The sequence below is a fragment of the Eulemur rufifrons genome, chromosome 8 (genome assembly GCF_041146395.1).
Source record: "Eulemur rufifrons isolate Redbay chromosome 8, OSU_ERuf_1, whole genome shotgun sequence".
NCBI lineage: Eukaryota > Metazoa > Chordata > Mammalia > Primates > Lemuridae > Eulemur > Eulemur rufifrons.
The window spans coordinates 38241842-38267500 of record NC_090990.1 but is presented as its reverse complement, the minus strand read 5'-3'; the positions used below and the strand labels follow the sequence as shown (position 1 = coordinate 38267500).

General features: G+C 40.3%; 2 protein-coding genes across 2 annotated transcripts; both read left to right on the top strand.

Moving 5' to 3' along the window:
- Nucleotides 1-416: 416 nt before the first annotated feature.
- TXNDC12 (thioredoxin domain containing 12) lies at nt 417-25659 on the top strand. Its single transcript, XM_069477938.1, has 7 exons — nt 417-624; nt 10609-10669; nt 19569-19621; nt 20453-20526; nt 22073-22142; nt 22733-22816; nt 24811-25659. Exons 1-7 carry the CDS (start codon nt 528-530, stop codon nt 24888-24890), a joined length of 519 nt encoding a protein of 172 aa, XP_069334039.1. The 5' UTR covers nt 417-527; the 3' UTR covers nt 24891-25659.
- KTI12 (KTI12 chromatin associated homolog) lies at nt 14931-16526 on the top strand. The gene has a single exon (XM_069477937.1). The coding sequence runs from the start codon at nt 14955-14957 to the stop codon at nt 16017-16019; it is 1065 nt and encodes a 354-aa protein (XP_069334038.1). The 5' UTR covers nt 14931-14954; the 3' UTR covers nt 16020-16526.

Here is a 25659-nt window from a genome sequence, read left to right as displayed (position 1 = left end):
GTTGTCCAGTCTTTTTTAATTGTGGAGGAGTAAGGAGAATCCGAAGCCAACGAGTAACCCGCCCTCTGTTGCGAGCGGCTGACCTCACCAATCAATAATTTGCATTTGAATATTAAGAGCAAGAACAGCGGTTCTTGGGGGGAGGGGCTACACTGGGTGGCGGAGGCCGCCAGCAACGGTTTTCTCGAACCTTTCCCCTGCCCCCACTGTCTTGGCCCACCTTTTCCGGCTTATTCCCGGGACCTGGACATCAAGAATTGCAGAAAAGCAACTCACGCTCGAGAGCAACTCCTGTAACCCTTCTACGTGATCTGCACCTTTAAACTCACCCCCCCTCCCGCGCCGGACCCCGGAGGCACCACCCACATCCGTCTAACATCACTTCCTTCAGAGTTTGGGAGAAAAAAAAAAAAAAATCTGGGAACGCGAGGGGTTGGGTTCAGCCGCGCTTGGGGAGCTGTACGGACCCTCTGCTAGGACTCCGGCCCTGTGTCCGCTCAGCCCTGTGGCCCCGCGCACCTACTACAATGGAGCTGCAGCCTCGTCTCGGGGCCACCTGTTTGCTGGGCTTCAGTTTCCTGCTCCTCGTCATCTCTTCTGATGGACATAGTGGGCTTGGAAAGGGTCAGACCGCGTTCTTATCTTAATCTTTACCGTTCCCGGGCCCTAGCCCAGTATAACCGTGTTATTACCTTAACACCGTTCCCCTCCCGTTCTATCTCTTCGGCCACTCCAGATTTCTTTTTATCTTTCCCAATCGCTCCTGGATTTTGAAGATTTCTTGGGATAGGGAGTACCGGGTCTGGCGAATGTTGAAAAGGGGGAAGTTGGCCGGGAGCGGTGGCTCACGCCTGTAATCCTAGCACTCTGGGAGGCCGAGGCGGGAGGATCGCTTGAGGTCAGGAGTTCGAGACCAGCCTGAACTAGAGCGAGACCCCCGTCTCTACTAAAAGTAGAAAAATTAGTGGGGCGTGGTGGCACGCGCCTGTAGTCCCAGCTACTCGGGAAGCTGAGGCAGAAGGATTGCTTGAGCCCAGGAGCTTGAGGTTGCTGTGAGCTAAGCTAGTGCCAGGGCACTCTACCCCGGGTGACAGAGCAAGACTCTGTCTTAAAAAAACGTGGGGGGCGGGGGGAGTTGTACTTCAGACCTCTTTAAATTCTTGGTTTGGTTGGGGGAAGGAATGGCCTGTAAATTAGGAAAAACATGTTTAGGAGCCCAGCATAGTGCCTAGCCCGCAGTAATAGGGCCTCAGGAATGGTCACCTTCCCTCCTGGGAGAAAGGGCCGTTGGGGACCAGCATATGCAGAGACCCCTGCTCTGGGGTCTGAAGGTTCCTCATCTCTTCCTTGAAGAGTTAAGGTTACTGCCCCCTCCTTGCCCTTGAGAAACAGCAGCCGCATCCCCTGGAGAAGTGTCTGGTGTATGAGAAATGGCCAGATGAAGGGCAGAAGGTTTGCTATTAGAGGGTCTCCAACAATTATCCTTGCTGTGGTTCAGCCAGTGTGTCTGAAAAACTGAAGTTTTTTTTCCAGGAGTGAGGGATCAGTGGATCGAGATCAGAATAAGTGACCCCTTACTCCATCCATTACCTGCATCTTCATTTTAAGCACTAACACCTTTTTCCTCACCAGCTCTTTCTTAGTTGAAAGTTGGATTATTTGTCTGTGAACTCAAGAGTGTGCTTTTCTAAGTAGTTGAGTTGTAGCATGGATCCCAACCTCCCCCCCCCCTTTTTTTTTTACTGACCTTACTATAGAATGATTCTGCTGCAGTCTGGCTGTTTTTAATTGTTCTCTCTTATCCTCCCTATTTGCACCTATGAGATTGGGTGGACATTCAGTGTGCCTGAATGCAATCACTCCTTCATTCAGTAAATAATTTTGATTACCTATCATATTTCAGGTACTCTCCTAGGCACTAGGGATATAGCTATGACTAGGACAGGACAAGGTTCCTGCTCTCATGGAGTTTATATTCAAGTCAGAGAGATAGAGAGTAAACTTACGAACAAATTAATAAAGATGCCAGTTTCAGTGAGGGATAAGTACTGGGAAGAAAACAAGACTGTGATGGAATAGGAAGTAGAAAGGCCGGGGAGGATGAGGGCGCTGGCATCATTTTAATTTTATTTATTTATTTATTATTTTTTTTTTTAGAGATAGGGTTCTGCTACGTTGCCCACACTGGTCTTGAACTCCTGGCGACAGGCAATCCTCTTGCCTCAATCTCCCAAAATACTAGGATTACAGGTGTGAGCCACCTCACCTGGCTTAGCATGTTTTAAAGACAGTCCCATTTTAAAACAGACTACTGTGTACTTAAAGTAAAAATTGTAAGTCCTGAGGGAAACAGAAGAGTATAGTGTTAGGAATGTGGGTTTAGATCTGAGTTTTAATTTGTTCTTCCACTGACCAGCTAAGTAGCCTGGGGCAAGTTTCTTAACCTCTCAAAGCCTCAGTTCCTCATCTGCCAAATGGGCATTATAATAACTACCTTAAACATTCAACAAATAATTTACTCCGTTCCAGTTACTGTGTTAGATGTAGGCAATACCTTGGAGTCAAGTATTTAATCTATTTATTCCTTGTTAGACGTTAAGTTCTGTGTGGTTTTTCCAGTTACATTACTGTGTAATAAACTACCCCAAAATCTAGTGGCATGAAGAAATCATTTTATTTTACCCATGATTATGTGGGTCAGGAATTTGAACAAGGCACAGTGGAAAGGCTTGTCTCTATTCTATGACGTCTGGGGCCTTAGTTCAGTTACCGCTTCATGTGATCTTTCTACAGGGGCTACTTTGAGCTCCTTCATAGTAGGGCAGCTAGATTCCAAGAGTGAAGGCACAAGAAAACAAGGTGGAAATGCATGGCATTTTTATCATCTAGCCTTACAAGTCACATAGCATCACTTGCACTGGGCTATGTAGGGGCAGTTTCAAGGGGAAGGACATTAACACCCCCACCCTTAATTGGAGGTATGTTGAGGTCACGTTGTAAGAAGAGCATGTCTGCCACAGGGATCCAGGATTATTTCTGTCTTGTTTATGCTCAGGAATATTTGTTGAAAGAAGAAATGACTGATAAACATGATCATTGCGATCCCTGTCTTTTTCCAGCCTGCAGTCTGGTGAGATATCAAGACAAGTAAAAGGTACTTAATATTGTGTCACTTACTTAGAAAGTATTTAGTAAATGTTAACTGATATTATTTTCTCCCATGGAGAAAAATTTAATTATTTCTGAAGGGAATTAATAATATTTCAAACTTTTGTTTTATGTATCTCTTGGGTATAGATTCTTGGAAAACAGATCATACCGTACCCACCTGCCTCCCAAAAAAGTGCTACCCAAGGCAGTGGTTCCTGAAAATCTTTTTTTTTTTTTTTTGAGGCAAAGTCCCGTTTTGTCGCTCGGCCTCGAGTGCCATGGCATTAGCTTAGCTCACAGCAACCTCAAACTCCTGAGCTCAAGTGATCCTCCTGCCTCAGCCTCCTGAGTAGCTGGGACTACAGGCACACACTACAACGCCCAGCTAATTTTTCTGTTATTATTAGAGATGGAGTCTCACTCATGTTCAGGCTGGTCTTGAACTCCTGACCTCAAATGATCCTCCTAGCCTCCCAGAGTGCTAGGATTACAGGCATGAGCTACTGCACTGGGCCCTGAAAACCCTAATGAGAGGGATTTCTTCCCAGATGTTTAAATAGCTCTGGCTCTTTCCAGAAGATGGCCTGGTGGTTTGCAGAGAAGGGAGAATTAATGATCCCCACTGGTTTCATTTTTTTTTTTTTTTTAAGACAGAGTCTCACTCTGTTGCCTGGGCTAGAGTGCCGTAGCATCAGCCTAGCTCACAGCAACCTCAAACTCCTGGGCTCAAGCAATCCTTCTGCCTCAGCCTCCCAAGTAGCTGGGACTACAGGCATGCGCCACCATGCCCGGCTAATTTTTTTCTTTTTTTTTTTTTTTTTTTGAGACAGAGTCTCGCTTTGTTGCCCGGGCTAGAGTGAGTGCCGTGGCATCAGTCTAGCTCACAGCAACCTCAAACTCCTGGACTTAAGCGATCCTATTGCCTCAGCCTCCCGAGTAGCTGGGACTACAGGCATGCGCCACCATGCCCGGCTAATTTTTTGTATATATATATTTTAGTTGTTTCTTTCTATTTCTTTTTCTTTCTTAAGAAATTAGAAATCTAATTTCTTTCTATTTTTAGTAGAGACGGGGTCTCACTCTTGCTCAGGCTGGTCTGGAACTCCTGACCTCGAGCGATCCACCCGCCTTGGCCTTCCAGAGTGCTAGGATTACAGGCGTGAGCCACCGCGCCCGGCTCCAGCTAATTTTTTTCTATATATTTTTAGTTGTCCAGCTAATTTCTTTCTATTTTTAGTAGAGACGGTGTCTTGCTCTTGCTCAGGCTGGTCTCAAACTCCTGAGCTCAAGCGATCCTCCTGCCTCGGCCTCCCAGAGTGCTGGGATTACAGGCATGAGCCACTGCGCCCGGCCCCCACTGGTTTCATTAAGATGAGGAAGCACAGTGGTATGGAGTGTGCAGTAAATATTAATAGAAATTAGGAGGCCGGGGTTTTAATCCTGTTCAGGCCATTTAGCCAGCTCTGGTCCTCTGTGGTGACCATTATTAAATGACAAAGTTGTACTAGAAATGGTTCCTAAGAGTCCTTCTAGCTCCAACATTCTAGAGTTCTAAAATAATTTCATTGTACTCCATGGGCTAAAAATCTGGGACACATCACCTATGGGGAGAGGTGTAATGAGCAGCATTTACTGTATATTTACTATCTTCCAAGTGCTGTTATGTGCATTTTTCACATATTGACTGGCTTAATCCACATAGTAACCCTATGAGATGGCTAATATTTTTATCATTATCTCCATTTCACAGATGAAGAACCTAAAATGAGGCACAGGAGTCACACAGCTAGCAAGCAAGTAGACTAGCTGAAATACAAATCCCAGAGCCAGTCCCTTTAACCAGTACACCACTCTGGCCTCTCAGTGCAGAAACTCCTCTGAAAAGTTTAAAGCAGAAATTAGAAATCTGTCAGCAGGGGCAGTTCATGTTCTTTCCTGTCTGAAACAGAAATGGGTGATTCTGTCAAGTCTCTAGAGTAAAAATTTAGCATTTACATGGATGAAGTATTTACCTTAATATTTACCTTCTACACAATGTCCTATTCACATTCACAGCAACCCTATGGGATAGATATTTTTGTTAGCCATATTTTGCATTTGTGAAGACTAAGTGGCTGAACAAGGATTCCAATTTAGATCTGTTTGACTGAGACAAAGATTATTTAGCCATTATATTATTCTACCTATCAGGAACAGTGTTCCTTGTTTTAGAGGCTTGGTTGCCAGCTCTGACACTTGACCTTTCATTATTTAGGTTTCGTGAGCTGGGAGGTGGATAATACTTTTGGGATGTCCTTACACTCAAAATATTTTCAAATGAAGCTTGGAAATTAATTATTATTTTTTTTTCTGAGACAGAGTCTTGCTCTGTCACCGCAGGTAGAGTGCAGTGGTGTCATCATAGCTCACTGCACCCTCAAACTCCTGGGCTCAAGTGATCCTCCTGCCTCAGCCTCCTGAGTAGCTGCGAGTAGTAGAGACGGGGTCTCGCTCTTGCTCCTGACCTCAAGCAATCCTCCTGCCTCCCAGAGTGCTAGGATTATAGGTGTGAGCCACCGTGCCCTATTTGGAAATTTGGATGTAAATGCTGTGTTTAGAAATGGTTGCTTTTCCTTTTTTTTTTTTTTTTTTAATTAATGTTTTAGGGAAAGAGCTACTGATGTAGGAGACTTTAGTTTACAGATAACTGGCATAAATCAAGTGGCTATGCAGGTGACACTTTAGGAAACTAGACCATCTTCAGATTTCCATGTTGCATGGGTATGAGTATGGGTGGTGCTGGGGATTTGATGATTTTAGTAACAAGGTAAAAGCTGCATCTTTTTAAGTTCTTTTTGAAAGGGAAACAAAAGTACCCAAGTTTCCAGATCTTAAAATAAAAGGACCCAAGTTTCCAGATCTTAAAATTAGTGTTCTCATTCTGCTTTGGTGAAGCTGCATTTATGCATTTAATCTTTGCTAGAGAGACAGTAAAATGTAGTGATTGGTTTTAACTACAGATCCTGGAACCCAGCTTTGTAGATTCTAGTTTCAACTCTACCACTTACTGGCAATATAACCTTGGGAAAGATATTTAACTTCAGCTTCCTTATCTATAAAAAGGTGATAATTAGAGTTTCTACCTCATAAAGTTATTGTGAGGATTAAATAAGCTAATACGTCCAAGGCATTAAAAAATGCACCTGGCATATAGTAAATGTCACATAGGTGTTAGTCATTATTAATATTTTTAACATTATATTATTTTAATTACATAAAGTAAGCACTCAAATGATGGTGATTATTACTATTATGAAAAATTCTAGTGTACTTTTTAATATGAATTCTCAAAGAAATTTTGTACATGCAGTGGGCTGTATTACACCTCTAGACTTACTCTTAGGGGGGTTGCAGTAGAACAGTTTGAGAAGTGTTGGGGTACTGGAAAAGCATGCTAGTTAGGAGTCAGGAGACCTAGATTTTGGTGTGATTTCTTTTGGGGTGTGGATAGCTGCTTCTCTTTTTTAGGCCTCAATAAAATATAAGGGCTGACTAATTGATCTCTAGGGTTGTGACTCTTTAAATTTATTGAAGTTAAGTAAAATTAAAAACTGAGCTCTCCAGTTGGATTAGCCACATTTCAAGTGCTCAGTAGCCACACATAGCTAGTGGCTACCATAGGTAGAACATTTCCATCATTTCAGTAAGTTCTGTTGCACAGTGCTACTCAGCCATTATCTCTTCAAATATGTCTTTTTCTTCATCTTTTCATTCTGAGACTCCAATTTTATGTTTATTAGACTTTCTCAATCTACTCCATGTCTCTTGGCCTCTCTTTCACAATTCCCATCTCCTTGTCTCTTTGTGTTGCATTTTGAATAACGTTTTCTGATCTTTCTCTCCGCCTCGCTCTTTTTTTTTTTTTAAATTCAGACTATCCATTGAATGTTTAAAAAATTGATAGACTTTATAGCTCTAGGTCTACAGAAAAATTAAGTAGAAAATACAGAGTTCCCATATATGCCCTTCCCCCATCCCTCCCCCACTTCTCCTACTAACATCTTGCACTAATGTGATACATTTATTATAACTGATGAGCCAATATTGATATGTTATTATTTAATATTAACTCAAGTCCCTAGTTTACATTAGGGTTCACTCTTGGTGTTGTATATTCTATGGGTTTTGACAAATATATAATGATTTAAGTATTAGTTTGCTAGGGCTGCCATAACAAATACCATAGACTGGGTGGCTTAAAAAATAGAATTTTATTTTCTCACAGTTATGGAGGCTGGAAGTCCAAGATCAAGGTCTTGGCAGGGTTGGTTTCTTCTGATGGCTGTAGTCTCTCTGTGTCTTCACAGGGTCTTCCCTGTGTGTATGTGTCTGTGTCCTAATCTCCTCTTCTTTGAAAGATTAGAGCTCACCCAAATGATCTCATTTTACCTTATTACCTCTTTAAAGTCTCTATCTTCAAATACAGTCACATACTGAAGTACTGGTTGTTAGGACTTCAACATATGAATTTTGGGGTTTAGAGGACACAATTTTGGCCATAATAATATATCCACTGTTATGGTATCATACAGAATAGTTTCTCTGCTGTAAAAATACCCTGTGCTCCACCTATTCATCTCTCTCTGCCCCACAAACCCCTGGCAACCACTGTCTTTTTATTATCGCCATAATTTTGCCTTTTCCAGAATGTCATGTAATTGAAATTACATAGTATGTAGCCTTTTCACATTGGTTTCTTCCACTTAGCAATGTGCATTTAAGGTTCTTTCATGCCTTTTTGCGGCTTAATTGCTCATTTCCTTTTTTCACTGAATATTCACTTTGTATTTCAACAGTTCTATTTTTAATTTCTAGAAGTTCTATTTGGTGCCTTCACAGATTTGCCTATTTATTTTGTTTATTGCATGCCTGTTTTTGTGATTCCATGTATTATTCCTTTAAATATTTCATACATAGTTGTTTTTGTATTCTGTGGCAGATAATTCTAATATCTGAAGTTCTCAGGGTCTAAATTTTGTTTGTTGTTTCTGCTCTTACTTGTGGTGACTTGTTTCCTTACCTATTTGGTGCTCTAGGATTGTGAGCTTATGATGATTGCTCTTCATCACTGGCTGTTATCCTGGAGGCCTAAAGTGGAGAATGCTTTCCTCCAGAAAGATTTGGCATTTGATTCACATGGAAACCAGGGGGTTTCACTGGCCTCGAATCACATTAGTCACTTTTGAGGGTTGGGTTAATATGGGAGTGTCAGGTTCATCTCCATTTTGCCACATCATAATGGACATCGGCTTTCAGGGCTGCCTTACCTTTTGCTTGTTGCTCACTGTTTCTCATCTGGTTTTAGCTTACTTTGTGTTTATGGAGGGATTTCTGTTACTACTATGAGTCTAGTGAGTACATTCAGAAAGTCTGTTTTATCTAAGATTTCGTTATTTTGTAGGTGCATACCCCTTTTAGACTATATAGTCGGGCATCTCACCAAAGCAGGATTCAGTTGCCCAAGTTTAGGTATTGACAGATAGAATGATGTTGATCATGTTAAACACCTTTAAGTTCTCCTGGGCCTCCTCCCAATTTCACTCTCAATCATTCACTCTTCAGGATCAAACAGAGCCCTAGGCAAGTGACACATTTTCTCTTGGCCAGCAGCACATGCTGTTGTGAATGAAAAGTGGTGATGGTTAGTTTGGATATTGCCTCTGTGTGCTAATCTGGATGACCTTTTGTTTCCCTGTGGTAGCACTGATAAAAATCAGATTTGAATTTGCTTCTGGGAAAGAAATGTCTGGAAGACAGATATAGTAACTGAAAGGGCACAGGATTGATGTTTACATCTCAGGTTGGCTATTGAGCAATTATGTGACCTGGTACAGATTATTATGTAACTTCTCTGAGCCTCGGAAGTCTCAACTGTAAAGAATAACAAAAGCTTCTACTTAACTGATCACTTACGATATACTAAGCACTATATGCTAAGTTTTTGCATATATTTCTTATTTAATCTTCAGTAACAACCTTATGAGATATAGATATTATGCCTATTTTAATGAAATTGGGTTAATGTTAAGGCCAAATTAAATAATTATTCACTTATTTTTAAAGATGGGGTCTTGCTATGTTATCCAGGCTGGCTTTGACCTCCTGGGCTCAAGTAATCCTCCAGCCTCAACCTCCTGAGTATGGTGATGCCTGGCATGTTAAGACCAAATTTAAATGAGATAACACATGTAGTATGCTGCGTACACATAAAGTGGTCAATACATAGCAACTGGGATTATTATGATTATTAACATTTTTTGGATATAAAATTAAGTCTTTTATATAATATGGCCTAAATACGATTCATTTGCTAATAAATATTTTATGGAGCACTTACTATGGCCATGTGTATTGCTAATGCTAAGGAAACAGGAGAGAATAAAACAGATACAGTCCCAGCACTTAGGGAACTCCCCTTGGAGTGAGGGAAATGGATACATAAACATTTACAATTTAGCCTGGGAAATGCTGTGATGGAACAAGAATAGGGTGCTTTGGGAGTCAGGGAAGATAAACCAGAAGACTTTTCTCTAGGCTTTTCTGAAAAATGAGTTGGAGCTAAGAGTGGGGAGGAAAGGTACAAGTAGCAGCGATAATGAAAGTTTGGAGGGGAGAGAATGCATGCTGTGTTTAAAGAAGTGAAAGTATTTTTGTTTATAGCCTTTTAGGAAAAGTACGGAAAGTGAGGCTAGAGAGGTGGGCAGGTGCCATATTCTGAAAGTCTTTGTGGGCCCTGCTGCAAGAGTTGGACCTTTATCCTTAGGGTACTGGAAGGCCTCTGAAAGTTGTTTACCCAGCAGTGATATGATTTAAAAATATCACTCTGGCTGAATTGTTGGAATAACAACAATAGCTTTAAATCCTTATACCAACACTTGGAGGTAAGTATTACTATCTTGATTTTATAGATGAAGAAATTAGAACTTAGAGAGCTTACTTCACTCACAAAAATCCACGCATTTAATAAGAAGTGGAATCATGGACCCATATCTTTCTGAATCTAAAGCTGTATTGCTGTATCACCTTCAACTAGTTATGATTTATTATTGATTTATGTTTAGTCTGTTGAAAAATTCATACTCTTATTGTCATACTCTGTGAGAGTATACAAAGCATTTCACATGATTATTTAATTTAATCTCTTTAAAACTATGAATTAGGTGGTGTTATCTCTATTTTACAGGTATGAAAACTGAGGCTTGAGGTATGGCACCATCCATGACCCCACATACCTAGAAAGTGATGGAGGTGGGACTTGAATACCAGGCTCTTGAAAGATGAAAACCTTTTTTAAAAAATTTTTTTTTTAATTTGTAAGAAAATTTTTTTAGTGGGTATCTTGTGAACATGCCACACTTTTTCTTGGGTCTGTGCCCCTTTGTTCATTGTGTGAATGTTTATAAGGCTCTTTCCTTCCAGGTTTTGGAGATCATATTCATTGGAGGACACTAGAAGATGGAAAGAAAGAAGCGGCTGCCAGGTACAAAACATGGTTTTAGGTCACTTATGGTGGTAAAACACTTTCCAGCTATCAACTTTAGATTAAGTTTAGGTGAAGGGCTGTGCCAAGGCAGAGTAGGAACTAAACAGTTGCCTGATAACAACAATAATACTAGCTAACATTTATAGTTGATGTTTGAACAATACAGGTTTGAACTGCACAGGTCCACTTATACATGGATTTTCTTCAATAAATATATTGAAAAATATTTTGAAGAATTTTGGCAATTTGAAAATACTTGCAAGATGAACCATGCAGCCTAGACATATAAAAAACATTAAGAAAAAGTTAGGTATGTCATGAATATATAAAGTATATGTAAAAACTAGTCTGTTTTATCATTTACTACCATAAAATATACACAAATCCATTATAAAAAGTTATAATTTATCAAAACTTACACAAATACTTATAGACCATACATGGTGCCATTTGTAGTTGAGAAATGTAAACAAATATAAAGATGTATATTAAATCATAACTGCATAAAATTAACTGTAGTATGTACTGTACTACTGTAATAATTTCATAGCCACCTCCTGTTGCTATTGCGGTGAGTTCCAGTGTTTCAGAGTATTTGCTTAAAACACCATGTGATACTAATCGTCTCCATGTGAGCAGTTTCTCTAGTAAATTGTGTGTCACAGTAAAAAGTGATCTCTCTCAGTTTTCATGTATTTTTCATGGTAAGTTTATACCATAAACCTAGAATAACATCATGGAACCCATACAAAGTGCCATTAGTGATGCCAGACGTGCTCCCAAGAGGCAGAAAAAAGTCATGACGTTACAAAAAAAAAGTTGAATTGCTTGATATGTACCATAGACTGAGGTCTGCAGAGGTGGTTGCCACCCACCATTTCAAGAAGAATAAATCCAGTATAAGGACCATTTTAAAAAAAGAAAAGGAAATTCATGAAGCTGTCACTGCAGCTACACCAGCAGGCACAAAAACCTTATGGTTTTTGTGAAATATCTTTTTATCTCATATTGAAAATGCAGCTTTTATGTGAGTGCAGGATTGCTACAAGAAAGGCATACCTATAGACTCTAATTTGAGAAAAAAATGAAGTCATTATATGACAAAAAGAAGGTGAAGGATCTAAAGCTGGAGAATTTAATGCCAACAAGGGATGGTTTGGCAATTTTAGAAAGAGGATTTGCTTAAAAAATGTCAAGATAGAAGAAGCAGCTTCTGCTGACCAAGAGGCAGCAGACAAGTTCCCAGATGCTATTAAGAAAATCACTGAGGAGAAGGGATATCTGTTTGAACAGGTCTTTAATGCAAATAAAAATTCCTTATTCTGGAAAAAAGTGCCACAAAGGACGTTTATTAGTAAGGAAGAGAAGCGAGCACCAGGATCGAAGGCAGGAAGGGATAGGCTAACTCTACTGTTTTGTGCAAATGCAGTCAGGTTTATGATCAGAACTACTCTTATCTATAAAACTGCTAATTCCTAAGCCTTGAAGGGAAAAGATAAACACCAGCTGCCAGTCTTTTGGTTGTACAATAAGAGGACCTGGATGACAAGAACCCTTTTTCTGGATTGGTTCCATCAATGCTTTGTCCCTGAAGTCAGGAAATACCTTGAAAGTTCTTTTGATATTAGACAATGCCTGGGTCACTTAGAGCCCTATGAATTCAACATCAAAGGCATCAAAGTAATCTACTTGCCCCCAAACACAACATCTCTAATGCAGCCTCTATATTGGGGGTCAAAAGGACCTTTAAGGCTCATTACTCATGGTACTCTATGGGAAGATTGTCTCTGTGGAAGAGAACCCTGATAGAACATCATCAAAGTCTGGAAAGATTACACCATTGAAGATGGTAGCATTGTTATAGAAAAATCTGTGAAAGCCATCAAGCCTGAAATAGTATATTCCTGCTGGAGAAAACTGTGTCCAGATGTTGTGTGTGACTTCACAGGATTGACAACACAGATAATCAAGGAAATAATAAAAGAGACTGTGGCTATGGCAAAAATGAAGGGTGATGAAGGGTTTCAAGATATGGATCTTGGAGAAACTAATGCTAATAGACACCATACTGGAAGAATTAACAAGAACACAACTTGATAGAGATGAGTGCTTCCAAAATAGAGCCAGATGATGAGGAAGAAGACATAGAAGAAGCAGTGCCAGAAAAAAAATTAGACAAATCTAGCAGAAGGGTTCCTATTACTCAAGAGTGCTTTTGACTTCTTTTACAACATGGACCCTTCTATGATATGGTTGCTGAAACTAAAGCAAATGGTGGAAGAAGGATTGGTACTCTATTTAGATAAATGAAAAAGCAAAAAAGTCAGACAAATTACAATGTATTTCCATAAAGTTACACCAAGTGTGCCTCCCTTCCACCTCTGCCACCCCTGAGAGAGCAAGTCCAACCCTCCTCTTCCTCCTCCTCAGCCTACTCAGTGTTAAGACAAGGATGAAGACCTTTACCATGATCTACTTCCACTTAATGAATAGTAAATATTTTATCTTGCTTAAATTTTCTTATTAACATTTTCTTTTCTCTAGTTTACTTTATTGTAAGAATACATTATATAATACATATAACGTACAAAATATGTGTTAGTCAGCTGTTTATGTTATTGGTAAGGCTTCCAGTCAACAGTAGGCTATTAGTAGTTAAGTTCTGGGGGAGTCAAAAGTTATTTTCAACTATGTGGGGGTCAGCACCCCTAACCCCACATTGTTCAAGGATCAACTGCCCTAAGTGCTTACTGTGCACCAGGCATTAAATTACATGAATTAACTAATTTAATTCTCACAACAACTCTCTGAAGTGGTATTGTTATCTTCATTTCAGAGATGACAAAACTAAAGCAGAGTTTTCTAAGGTAACTTGCCCAAGATCACATAGCTAGTTAAGTGGCAGAATTGAGGCAGAACCAGGCACTCTGAGTTTGGAGTCTGCACTCTCCACCAGTATACCATACTGCCTGCTAGACTCATGTTGAACAGTCTCAAGTCCCAAGTAGGTTTAGTTTATGCACAATTTAGTGCATAAGGAAAGGGAAAAGGCAGGGGAGGGGAGGGAAGGCTAAGCACTAGTCTAAGTGTTTTACATGCATTGATTTATTTAATCCTTACAATAACCTATTAGGTTGGTACACCTATGAAGTAACTGCTGTTATTTTACAGAAGAGGAAATTGAAGTACAGAAGAGTTAAATAACTTGCCAATATTTACAGCGTTAGCAAGTGGCAGAGCCAAGATTTGAACGTTTTGTACTATACTGTCCTGGAGAGATACAAAGACCTACACCCCAATATATATGCAACTACATTATACACACACATACTTGTACGGACACACTCACACTTCTGCATTTACCAAACTGAAGTGCTTGGTGTTCCCAGAGCAGATCCTACAGTTTCATGGCTCTGGGTCTCAAACCTTCTGTAGTAGAGTTGCCAGATTTAACAAATAAAAATGAAGGATGCCCAGTTAAATTTGAATTTTAGATAAATAACAATTTTAAATATTTCCATGGAACATTTGGGACATATTTATACTAAAAAAAATTCTGTTGTTTATCTGAAATTCAAATTTAACTGGGCATCCTGTATTTTATCTGGCAACCCTAGCCAGAGGAAAAATTCCTGTTAGTCATTCAAGCTCTAAATCAAATGACTATTCCTAGATTATTTCTCTGGGCAGTTTGTTTTTCTCTTCTGTTCGTTTATAACCGCACATACATCTATCCATTATAATAGCGTTTATTATTCTGATTGTAAGAGTTTGATTCTTCCCATTCAGACACTTGATCTCCTGTGGGAAAACTGTTTTATGTTCATCTCTGAATTCCCAACCATGGAAATGTTGAATGATTGAAATAGTTATTGAATAAACATTTACTGAGAGCCAGTAGGTTTAGGAGGAGGAGTGAAGGAGAATTAGCATTTATGAATTGGCTTCTGTATGTTAAATATAGTGCCGATTGTTGTACAGTATTTAATGCTCTCCAAGGCCTCAATAGGTTATAGTCTTCGGCCGCAGGGAGATCACACACATTCTCCTGAGGCTTATAGCCATTTGGCATAAATAACCGATGCCATTTCAGTTTGCATTTCCTTCCTGAGAAAGCTGGACCTGGGCCTAGTAGGCGTAGAACTCTTGTTTCCATAGAAACAGGAGGGTCGGTACGAGTGAAAGGAGGCAGGAAGTGCAATGTGCACTTCCGGCTTACGCCAGTGTCGCGAACAACCGTAAGTTGGAGCCGCGCAATTGCACATGGTGGTTTCGTGAGAGGATGCCGCTCGTGGTGTTTTGCGGACTGCCGTACAGCGGCAAGAGCCGGCGTGCTGAAGAACTGCGCGAGGCGCTGGCGGCCAAGGGCCGCTCGGTGTACGTGGTGGACGACGCGGCGGTGCTGGGCACGGAGGACGCAACCGTGTACGGCGACTCTGCCCGTGAGAAAGCGTTGCGCGGAGCCCTGCGAGCCGCGGTGGAGCGGCAGCTAAGTCGACAAGACGTGGTCATCTTGGACTCGCTTAACTACATCAAGGGCTTCCGCTACGAGCTCTACTGCCTAGCGCGGGCGGCGCGCACCCCGCTCTGCCTCGTCTATTGCGTACGGCCCGGCGGTCCGAGCAGGGCACCTCACGTGGCAGGCGCGGAGGAAAACAGGAGCCGGAATGTCAGTGTGAGTTGGAGGCCACGCTTTGAGGGCGGGAGATCTCAGGCGGCGGGCACTGGTGTCCTCAGGGAACTGGATGCAGCGAATTCTGTAGTAAACGGGAGTACCCAGGCCGACGTACCTAAGGAACTGGAGCCAGAGGAAACTGGGGTGACAGGTTCTCCAGCTTTCGTGACTCCGCAGACCGAAAAATCTGCAAAGCCTGTGTCTAGTAGTACCTTTTATCCTCCTGAACTTCTGGAGGCCCTAACGCTGCGTTTTGAGGCTCCCGACTCTCGGAACCGCTGGGACCGGCCTTTGTTCACCTTGGTGGGCTTAGAGGAGCCTTTGCCCCTGGAGGAGATCCAGGCTGCCCTGTTTGAGAACCGAGCCCCTCCACCCCACCAGTCTACACAGTCTCAGCCCCTCGCCTCGGGCAGCTTTCTGCACCAGTTGGACCAGGTCACCAGCCAGGTGTTGGCCGGACTGATGGAAGCGCAGAAGAACGCTGTCCCCGGGGATTTGCTCACGCTTCCTGGTACCACGGACCACCTGCGGTTTACCCGGCACTTGACCATGGCAGAACTGAGTCGCCTCCGACGCCAGTTTATTTCATACACTAAAATGCATCCTAACAATGAGAACTTGCCCCAACTGACCAATATGTTTCTTCAGTATCTGAGCCAGAGCCTGCACTAACCAGAGTGGGTAGGGGAAAGCCATGGCTCCTAACTTCCACTGCGTTTTGTTATCTCTGGGAAGAATAGTCTGAGGGTCTGCAGAGCATATTGATATAGTACTGTACTAGAGCTGTTGTGACTGATTCGCTCAAATTTTCCTGTGTCTGTGCTAGGCTTTGCATTTACAGCGTTAGTAGAGAATGGAGAACTAGCTTGAAGTATCCCTGCAAATTCCTTCAGAAGACAGAGCTCAGGTGAACAGAGGTTGTTTAGAGTGGATTCTACTTGGGATAACACACACCCCTGTTTTCCCCTGAGTTGTGGGAGAGCAGGCTGGATGGATGAGAGTTGCTTTAAAACAGTTGTGAACAGAAACTGAAGATGGCACAGTTCTCTGTGTGCACCTACCCTTTTTTCATACCAAACATTTTTTTAGTACCATACTTTTCCTAGTCTCTGTCCTGGGAGTGACTTCACAGATACATCCACTGGTTTCTGTCCTTGGGAGGCTTTGATTTTGTGGAACTGAAAACATAACCACCAGATTATTTCCTCTAATAAAATCTTTTAAAGTAGATTGTCTATTGAAATTTCTTTTATGTAATGTAACTTAATATTTTCTGTCTAAGTTACTTAATGAAACATTTTAGACACATATCATTGTTATGCCTTGGAAATAGTATTCTGATAGTGCTCAGTGAAGACTAGCGCTAGTTTTGGTCTAACCTAGAGTAATTATATTATGACAACTCCCGTAACTATTGTGCTTCGTTCTGTATTTCAAGGCAAATGTCACTAAGCTTGTCTTTCATTCTTTCATTGATTTCCAGTGCCTCTGATTTTCAAAAATGGGTTATAGCCTTTGCCTTTTAGAAATTGGTGAGAAATACAGACAAGTTAACAGCTGATTATAGGATGAAAAGGGCTGGTCAGAGAATGATGACAAAATGCTCTGGGAGCCCAGAGGAGAGAAACGTGGTTTTGGAAAGGCTTTAAAAGGAGTTTTAACATGGGAACCATCACTTTAGAATAAGGGTCAGCAAAGGGCCAAATAGTAAATTTTTTGTAGGTTTTGTGGGCTATAGGGTCTCTGTTGCTACTTAAAATAAGTAAATAAATGAGCATGAATGTGTTTTAATTAAAACTATGTGAATTACATTTAAGATTAACATATCACAAAGGGTTCTTTAGATTTGCTTTCCAACCATTTAAAAATGTAAAAAATATGCTTTTAAAAGGGCTGAAAAAATAGAAGCAGGCAGTGGGCTGATTTGGCTCGCAGACCACAGTTTGCTGACCACTGCCCTAGACGGATAAATAGGAGTTTGCCAGGGAGGAAAGAGGAAGCAAAACATTTAAAAATATGCATGTTCTGAAACTGCATGGAGCTATTGGATAGATAGGCTGCCTTGCTTGATGGTGCATTCCTTGTTCATGTGGTAATCTGGACCACCTTTTGTTTCTGGTAAACAAAGAGAGGATTCATGTGTGATATGGAGGTTTGGACTAGGCAACCTCAAAGGTCTTTTCCAACCTTCACTTCCTAATTCTAAGCTATTAATAGTTGATTATTGGTTGAGTTGGGTTTAAACCCATGGACTCTGGATTGCCATTCTAAATTGAAGTAGACTATAATGGTCAGAAAAAACATTGGTTTTGAAGTTAGACTTCTGAGTTAGCTAGTAAGTGGCAGAACCTAGATTCTATGTGGCTTAATGTTTAACCTCTTGGGAATCTGTTTTCTCATTTCCATTGTGAGACCACTAATAGTATCTACCTTAGGGTTATTTTGAGATTTCATGAGATAATGCATGTAAAGCATAGCAGAATGTCATATAATAAGCATTCACTACATTTTGGCTACTATGGTTAGCTAGATCCCACTACCCACCTAAACTTGCCCTGCTCATTTGATTTGCAAGCTTTTACAAGTATTGGAGGCACAAATCTATCCCAGTTTTGAGGCAGGCCTAAGATGAGGTAGCTGAATAATTTATTTGACACTTATTAAATAAGTTAATTTATATATATTTAGAATAGTGCCTAGCCAATAGTAAATGATATATAAATGATATATAAAATGATAAGTGTTTGCTATCAGTAATACTGTATATGTCAGACATAGGGGATATAGAAATAGCGAAGAGTTCTTTTTCTTAGGAAGCTCCAAATCCAGTGGAGGGAAATGGATAAATAATAGATAAAGATCAATATGCTAAATGCAGTAATAGCTATTATATGGTGTATGTTGTTATGGTGATACAGGGGGTTGTGGGATGGAGAAAGCCAATGGCTAAGGGCCCTCCTACTAGTTGTCATGTGAGCCTTGAGAGTTTAAGAGCTTCATCTGGCCAATCTGGTTCAGGTGGATTTTGTTACTCATTTTTAAAAACACTTTCCTCTCTGATTATAAAGATTACATTTAATTGTAGAAAAATTGGAAAATATAGAAGTATAGGAAAACATCCACAGTCCCATTATCCATAGATAACAGCTATTATGTTTTGGTGCGTTTCCTTTTATCTTCTTTTCTCTGTACATATTTATATAATTTAAAGCAGACTATACCAGCTTGAGCAAGAGCAAGACCCTGTCGCTACAAAAAAATAGAAAAATTTCCATCAATACATGAGTGGATTAATAAAATGTGGTATATGTATGCCGTCTCAGCCCTTTTAAAAGTGGTGAACTGATACCTCTTGCATTAACCTGGATGGAACTGGAGACCATTCTTCTAAGTGAAGTATCACAAGAATGGAAAAACAAACACCACATGTACTCATCATTAAGTTGGAACTAATCAACATTTATGTGCACATATGGAAATAACATTCACTGGAAATCAAGCAGGTTGGAGGCGGGAAGAGGGGTTAGGTAAATTCACACCTAACGGGTACAATGCACACTATCTGGGTGATGGGCACACTTATAACTTTGACTCAAATGGTACAAAAGCAATTTATGTAACCAAAACATTTGTACCCCCATAATATTCTGGAATAAAAAAAGAAAAAATTTAGCCAGAGGTGATAGCTCGAACCTGTAGTCCCAGCTACTCAGGAGGCTGAGCCAAATGCTTCAACTCCGGCATTTGAGGTTACAGGGAGCGGTGGTGATGTCATTACACTCTAGCCCAGGGAAAAGAGAGACTCTGTGTCCAAGAAAAAAAAAAAAAAAAAAAAACAGCCTATAGATAATTTTGTACCCTAGTTTTTTATATAACATTATACCATTGAAAAATTTTCATTAACATTTTCTGTGATCATATAATAGTAATCATTGAGAAGTACCATAAAATTTAGAAGTAGTTTAATTTGGTGTTTTCTTCTATTCTGCAATCTTTCCTCCCTATCTTTAAAACCCAAATGTGTAGAATTTACAGAAATGTCAGACTTTACCAATAATTTTGTTAGGTTGATGATCTATTATTGAATATTTAGGTTGTCTTAAGATTTTCTCAATTGAAATTGTACTACATGAATGTACGTTAATTAAACTGGTCATTTTATTAGAATAGATTTTAAAAAGTAGAATTACTAGATTATAACTTCTTTGTTTTGCTTTTAAGTGGATTGCCCCTGATGGTGATTATCCATAAGTCATGGTGTGGAGCTTGCAAAGGTAAGTGTAAGTGCTCAATCTAAGTTCACACCTCAGATGTGTTGTCAAATGTTAATATTTAACAAATGTTAACACTGACTTTGGCCTGGTACTACTGATTGCTTTAAGGAATACCAAAGAAATACAGTTGTATTTTATAGGGTGAGGTGATTAAGATACAGTTAAGTAGAGTATGAGATTAAATGCTGAAATGTCATATGGACAATAAATATTAGACGAAGCTGAAATCATGTACAGAGAGAGACATGAGGTTAGGACAGTTCCTGGAGGAGGTGAGAACCAAATTATTAGAATTATTAATAGAACCAAAGGTTATCTGACTCTGTGGCATATGTTCTTTCTGCTGTACCACCTTGACATTTTCCCAATGAGTTCTTTTCCTTTCATTTGGTATGCTACACTTAAAAAAAAATTGAATTGGAAAAAGTGTAAAATTAGTGTAAATAACTATTGTAATTTTATATATATTAGTGACAGTGTTATTCAATTGTCTATTACTTCAATAGAAGTTATTAAAATGTGACTATAAAGGGCAAATAGTAATACTTTTAAAAAAATTTGTATGGCATTATCCTTATTTTATAAATGAGGTAAAAGCTTTGAAGAAATGAATTAAGTCACTCAAGGTCACATAGTTATGCAAATAAGCGGCAGAAGCAGGACCAGAATTCAGGTATCCTGATTCTGGTTTTTTAGAGTATTAAAAAAAAAAAGTTATATGAATAAACACAGCCTGAACTACCAAAGAGAAATAGTCATGCTCATGTTAATTAGGGTTTGGGTATGACAGTGATGTTTTCTTTTATTTCAAAATCTTTTTTTCTCCTCTAGCTTTAAAGCCCAAATTTGCAGAATCTACAGAAATTTCAGAACTTTCTCACAATTTTGTTATGGTAAATCTTGAGGTAAGATTGAGAGTTTCTCCTTTCTCCTATGATTTTAAGACTTTATGGTTTTAGAATTAGCATCATTAATGGTATAAAATCATATTCAGCAGAGCTGTTTACTTGTATGTATGTGTTTTTCTCTTGACCTCTGATACTAAGGTTTGCATCAGATATTTTAGAAAGCCATCTAGCATCTACTTCAGGGTGGTAGGAGAGGAGAGATTGAATATGATGACAAAATTTTAAGATCCTTTGATCTTAGTTTATAATTATGACATGTTTTACATCTTTGTATATCTGGACTAAAGGTACAGTCATACATTCAGGCCAAAACTCCCTGCAAAGTGAGTCAGTTGAGCACCTGCTCTGTGCTGAGCTTATACGTACCACCTTCCTGTTTCCTCATGAGATATCATTTATATACTTCATGTAGACTACAGGTCTTAGAATCCTGAGTCATAGAATGCCAGATCTTAGAATTGGAAGGGATTTTTAGGCCATTGGTGCTATCCCCATTTTACAGAAAAGAACATCTTAGGCTTGAAGGAGGTACGTGATTTGGTCAAGATCCTAGAGCCTAATAAGTGATAAGAATAGGTACTCTGCCCTAGCTGTGCTCCCTTTTAGGTGCTTTATGATGATACTTCTAGCCATAAGTTTCTGTAAAGATAATGTTTACTTAAACCTAGGATTGGGAATCTTCCAAACACATTAACAGTTAACATTGAGGCACCTAAGCAATTGTTTATATAGGTAATGGATAGCCTGAATGCTAACCACTCACCAAGGCAAAGTTATATTATGGTTTGAAGAAATGACCCCATTTATCCCCTGAAATGGGAACCACACCATAAATTATAAAGTTATTGTTGATTTCCCATGCACATGAATTCCTTACCACTTTCTGTGATAAATTAAGATTTCTCCTCAAAGGAGACAGAAATTACATCTTTGGTGAGCATTCACTAACTTCAGAAATTTCTTAAAAAGAAAACCAATTGTGTGGTTTTTGTCTCCTGGGAGGACAATGACTCCACAAGTGTAGCCAGAATGCCAGTCTCGTTAATTCATGCATTCAAGAAATATTACGTGCAAGTCAGTGATGTAGGTACTGAGAATACAGCAGTGAGCAAAATAGGCAAAATTCCCTCATCGAAACAACAGGCTAGTGTGGGGAGACAGACTAACAAATAAGTAAAATAAACCACGTCAGATAGTGGTAAATTCTGCAGCTAAAAATGACGAGTGGAGGGGATCACTACAGCTTTAAACAGGTAGTTAGAAAAGAAAGTGACATTTGGGCAAAGGTCTGACACTGAAAAGGGAGTGAGCCATGTGGATAATGGGGGGAGTGGGTGCAGGCAGGAGGTAAGAGCAAGTCCAAAAGCCTGAAACAAGGGGTAGGACATGTGGTTAGAGAAGTGCCTAGGTGGCAGATCATGTAGGGCTTTGTAGGCCACTGCAGGGACTTGGAGATTTGCCCTGAGCAAGAAGGAAGCCACTGAAAGATTCTGAGGAAAAGGAGGACACGACCTGACTTAAGGTTTACATTTAATCTTAATAGGATGAAGAGGAACCCAAGGATGAAGATTTCAGCCCTGATGGGGGTTATATTCCACGAATTCTTTTCCTGGGTAAGGCACAAGATCTTAATTTGGGAATCCATGATGTGGATGGAGAGAGAAATGAATGAAGGCACTGATTCTACCTGGTGAAACTATACTGGGCTGGGCAAAACCAAAAACCAGTTTCAGGAGAGAGTTTGAAGGAAAACTTTTCTCATTAATTACTTTTGTGAGCAATGACAAGAATTTGATCATCTGTTTATCAGTCAGCTATCATTTGAGCATCAGCCATGTGTCAAGCACTATGCTAGGCACTACAGGGACAGAGATAACCCACAATTCTCACCCCGACCCTATGGTGCAGCTGAGGCAATGGGTATAAGCAGACAAATGTCTTTCCACGAACAATTTTATAAGATATTTAATGACCAGCTAATCTTTGCTCAGTATTCTGCTAGATTTAAGGGGGCTATAAATAAAAATGACCCCACCATTATCAAGTAGAAAAGGAAGCAGAAATGCAAGGGGTAGGGTGGTGAGATATGGGCTGCAAAGAGGAGCAGGTCTCATTTCTCAGAGGGCCTAGTGTACCGTATAGTGTTTGAAGTACCTGTCTATTGTAATGACTGCAAACCCCTTTGGCATTTTGTCTATAACAGATCCCAGTGGCAGGGTGCGTCCTGAAATCATCAATGAGAGTGGAAATCCCAGCTACAAGTATTTCTACGTCAATGCTGAGCAAGGTACAGTTATGCTGAGAGAAAGGAGGGTGGGTTGTTGCTAGATTTAACTAGGATGGACAACATGCAAAGTCTGTGATAGGAAACTCAATTCAACATGCTGGCTGAGCTTCTCCTGCCTGTCTAGTTTTTGGCTAGATCCTACATAGGATGTAGGAGAAAGATAAAACTGAGCCCTTTCCCCCAGCCACTTATAGTCCAGTGGAAGAGCTGACTGACCCACAGGAAACTGAGGCTCACAGAGAGTCACCTGCCCATGGTCTCACAGTTAATAAGTCGCAGAGCCAGGATTTGAATCCAGAAGTTCCTCCACTGCAGTAATACTATTCTTCCCATAAGAATTCAGAGGAAGGGGGAATACTGTTAGCTTAACAGATCTAAGAGGTTTCATAAGTATTAAACTTTAATTGGACCTAGAGGAATAAGAATTTGTCTCTGGACAGATATGAGGAGGACATTTCAAGCTATGGAAATGAGAAGGCAGGGGGGATGTGGCACAACACAGAGGGTTGGTAAGGCTTGCTGGAGGAAGTGATGACTGGATTGAGTCTTGAAGAATGAGACCTAGTCAGTAGCCAAATGGGGAAAGCATGTTCCAGGCAGAGAGAATAGCATCAGCACAAACAGGTGAAGGAAGGTTGAAATCACATCAGTCATGCTTTTTGTTTTCTAGTCTTTGTGCACAGTCATTCTGGAGGCAAGGGTTGGAATTTATGCCATGTATTGTCACTATTTTCCTTCCTTTTTCCCCTAATCGATAAAAGGGAGGTGTTTGCTAAGTTGCCGTATGTCCTGTATTACCATGCTGCCAGGCTGTTGATCACTTTATGTTTTGAATCCTTGAAACTCTTATTTTCAGAATAGGAAGGGAGAAGAGATCTGGAAATGTTATCACCTCTTTCCCATGGGTAAAGAGAATGTCATGTTCCTTAACCAAGTGCAGATCACTGGAGACTGATATCAGAGGGAAATTTTCCACATGAAGAAGGGTAGCTGGGTTTTAGGCCCCCAATTCTTATACCTTGAGATTCAGCTTCCCTGTAGAATATCATCCAAGTTACCACTGCCGTCTCCATACTGGCATAGTCCTGATGTGAACACAGGACCCTTCCCTGAATCCCCCATAGCTCAGCTGACATGAAACTAGAACATTTAAACCTGACTTTACTAAAGGTGTAGGCAAAACAAAAGGGAAATAACAGACTATATTATCTGGCTCTTATGAACTTCTGGGTTTGTTTTTCAAGATTTACAGACTCTGGCTCAACCCAGCTCCTGGCCTGCCATTGATAGGGGTACTGTTGTAGAACCACCACTCAGGAGCCTATAGCTGCCCTTCTTGAAGTCTGAATCCATAAGAGGGTTGCCCCAAGATAGACAAGAAGTTTCATCTCCAGTTCTAAGGCCCTCCTTCTAGATTTCTCCTTTTTTTTGCCTGAGAACTTGGCTTCTCCCACATATAGTTGATACTGGAAATGACCAACCTCTCAGTAGAGACTATCCCTGCTCCCAGGACACACACACACACACACACACACACACACACATCATTGTAACCTGTAACCGCCACAGGAAGTGAAATAAATGTAACATTCATCCAAAAGATATAATGGGTTGGTAGGAATGGATTCCTTCTTCCTTAGTGTCAAGTAAGCATCCACAGTTGGTGGTTGGGATCAGTTCTAACTTGGAGGGTAAGCCAAAGCCACTACTGACATTTTTGTAGGACTTCATAGTTGATAAAGCACTGTTATCCCTTCTCTCATTTAATTTTTATAATCAGTATGAAGTAAGCTACATGATCTCATTTTATAAATGAAACTAATTCAAAGAGATAAATGACTTGCCAGGGCTAAAATCCAGAACTAGATTTTGAGTCCAGATCTTGTACTCATCTCATATTTCTCCTAAAACATTGAAAAGTCTACATTGGTTGGCAAACGTCAAATATTAAAGATGTACTTCATACTTTTTCCCCCCCCACTTTTATTTCACAGTTGTTCAGGGGATGAAGGAAGCTCAGGAACGGCTGACGGGTGGTGCCTTCAGAGAGAAACATCTTGAACATGAATTGTAACATGAATGTATCCCTTCTTTCATCAAAGTTAGTGTTCTAGAAGGAAAGCAGCAGGGGAGGGAATATTGAGGAATCATCCAGAACAATTAAACCTACCAGGAAACCTTGCTCCTGTCTGCACCAGAAGGAGCTCTCTCACTGTGGAAGAGTTCTCTAACAAGCTGGTCTCCATGTTTGTGGATCCGCCAGAGTGTGGCAGACTTTCTTCTCCTGCTCCCTCTCACCTAGATGTCAGTTTGTCATTGAATGTAAAGAATGAAACCTTTTGACACAAAACTTGAGCCACTTGGAGGTTTACTCCTCACAGTTGAGTATTTGAGTCTTTTCCCTTTTCCTCCCACTTTATTCACCTTAGTGGTGAAAGGGGAGACCAGTAGCATCTTTTCTACAATGTTGAAGTTGCAGAAATACCTTATCAATTTTTTTTTAAAAAAACAATAAATCCTAAATGTAAATCAGTAATTGTACCGCCTACCTAGGAGACCAGCCTGTTTTTTTCTCCTGGGAATAATTGTGCACTTCTTCGCAAATCTCTGCAACCTCCCCCCTCTTCTCCTGCTTGGGCTTCCCTGTTTGCACGCGTGGCCGTGTGCTTGGACTCAGCTCCAGCTGGAAGCATGCTTTCCCTTGTTAATGTTGGAGAATCTCAAACCTTCAAGCCCTACGTGTAGCCATTTTGTCAAGTCATCAACTGTATTTTTGTACTAAGGTTAATAAGAAAAAAGATAAAATATTGTTCCATTAAACTTTAATAAAACTTTAAAAGGAA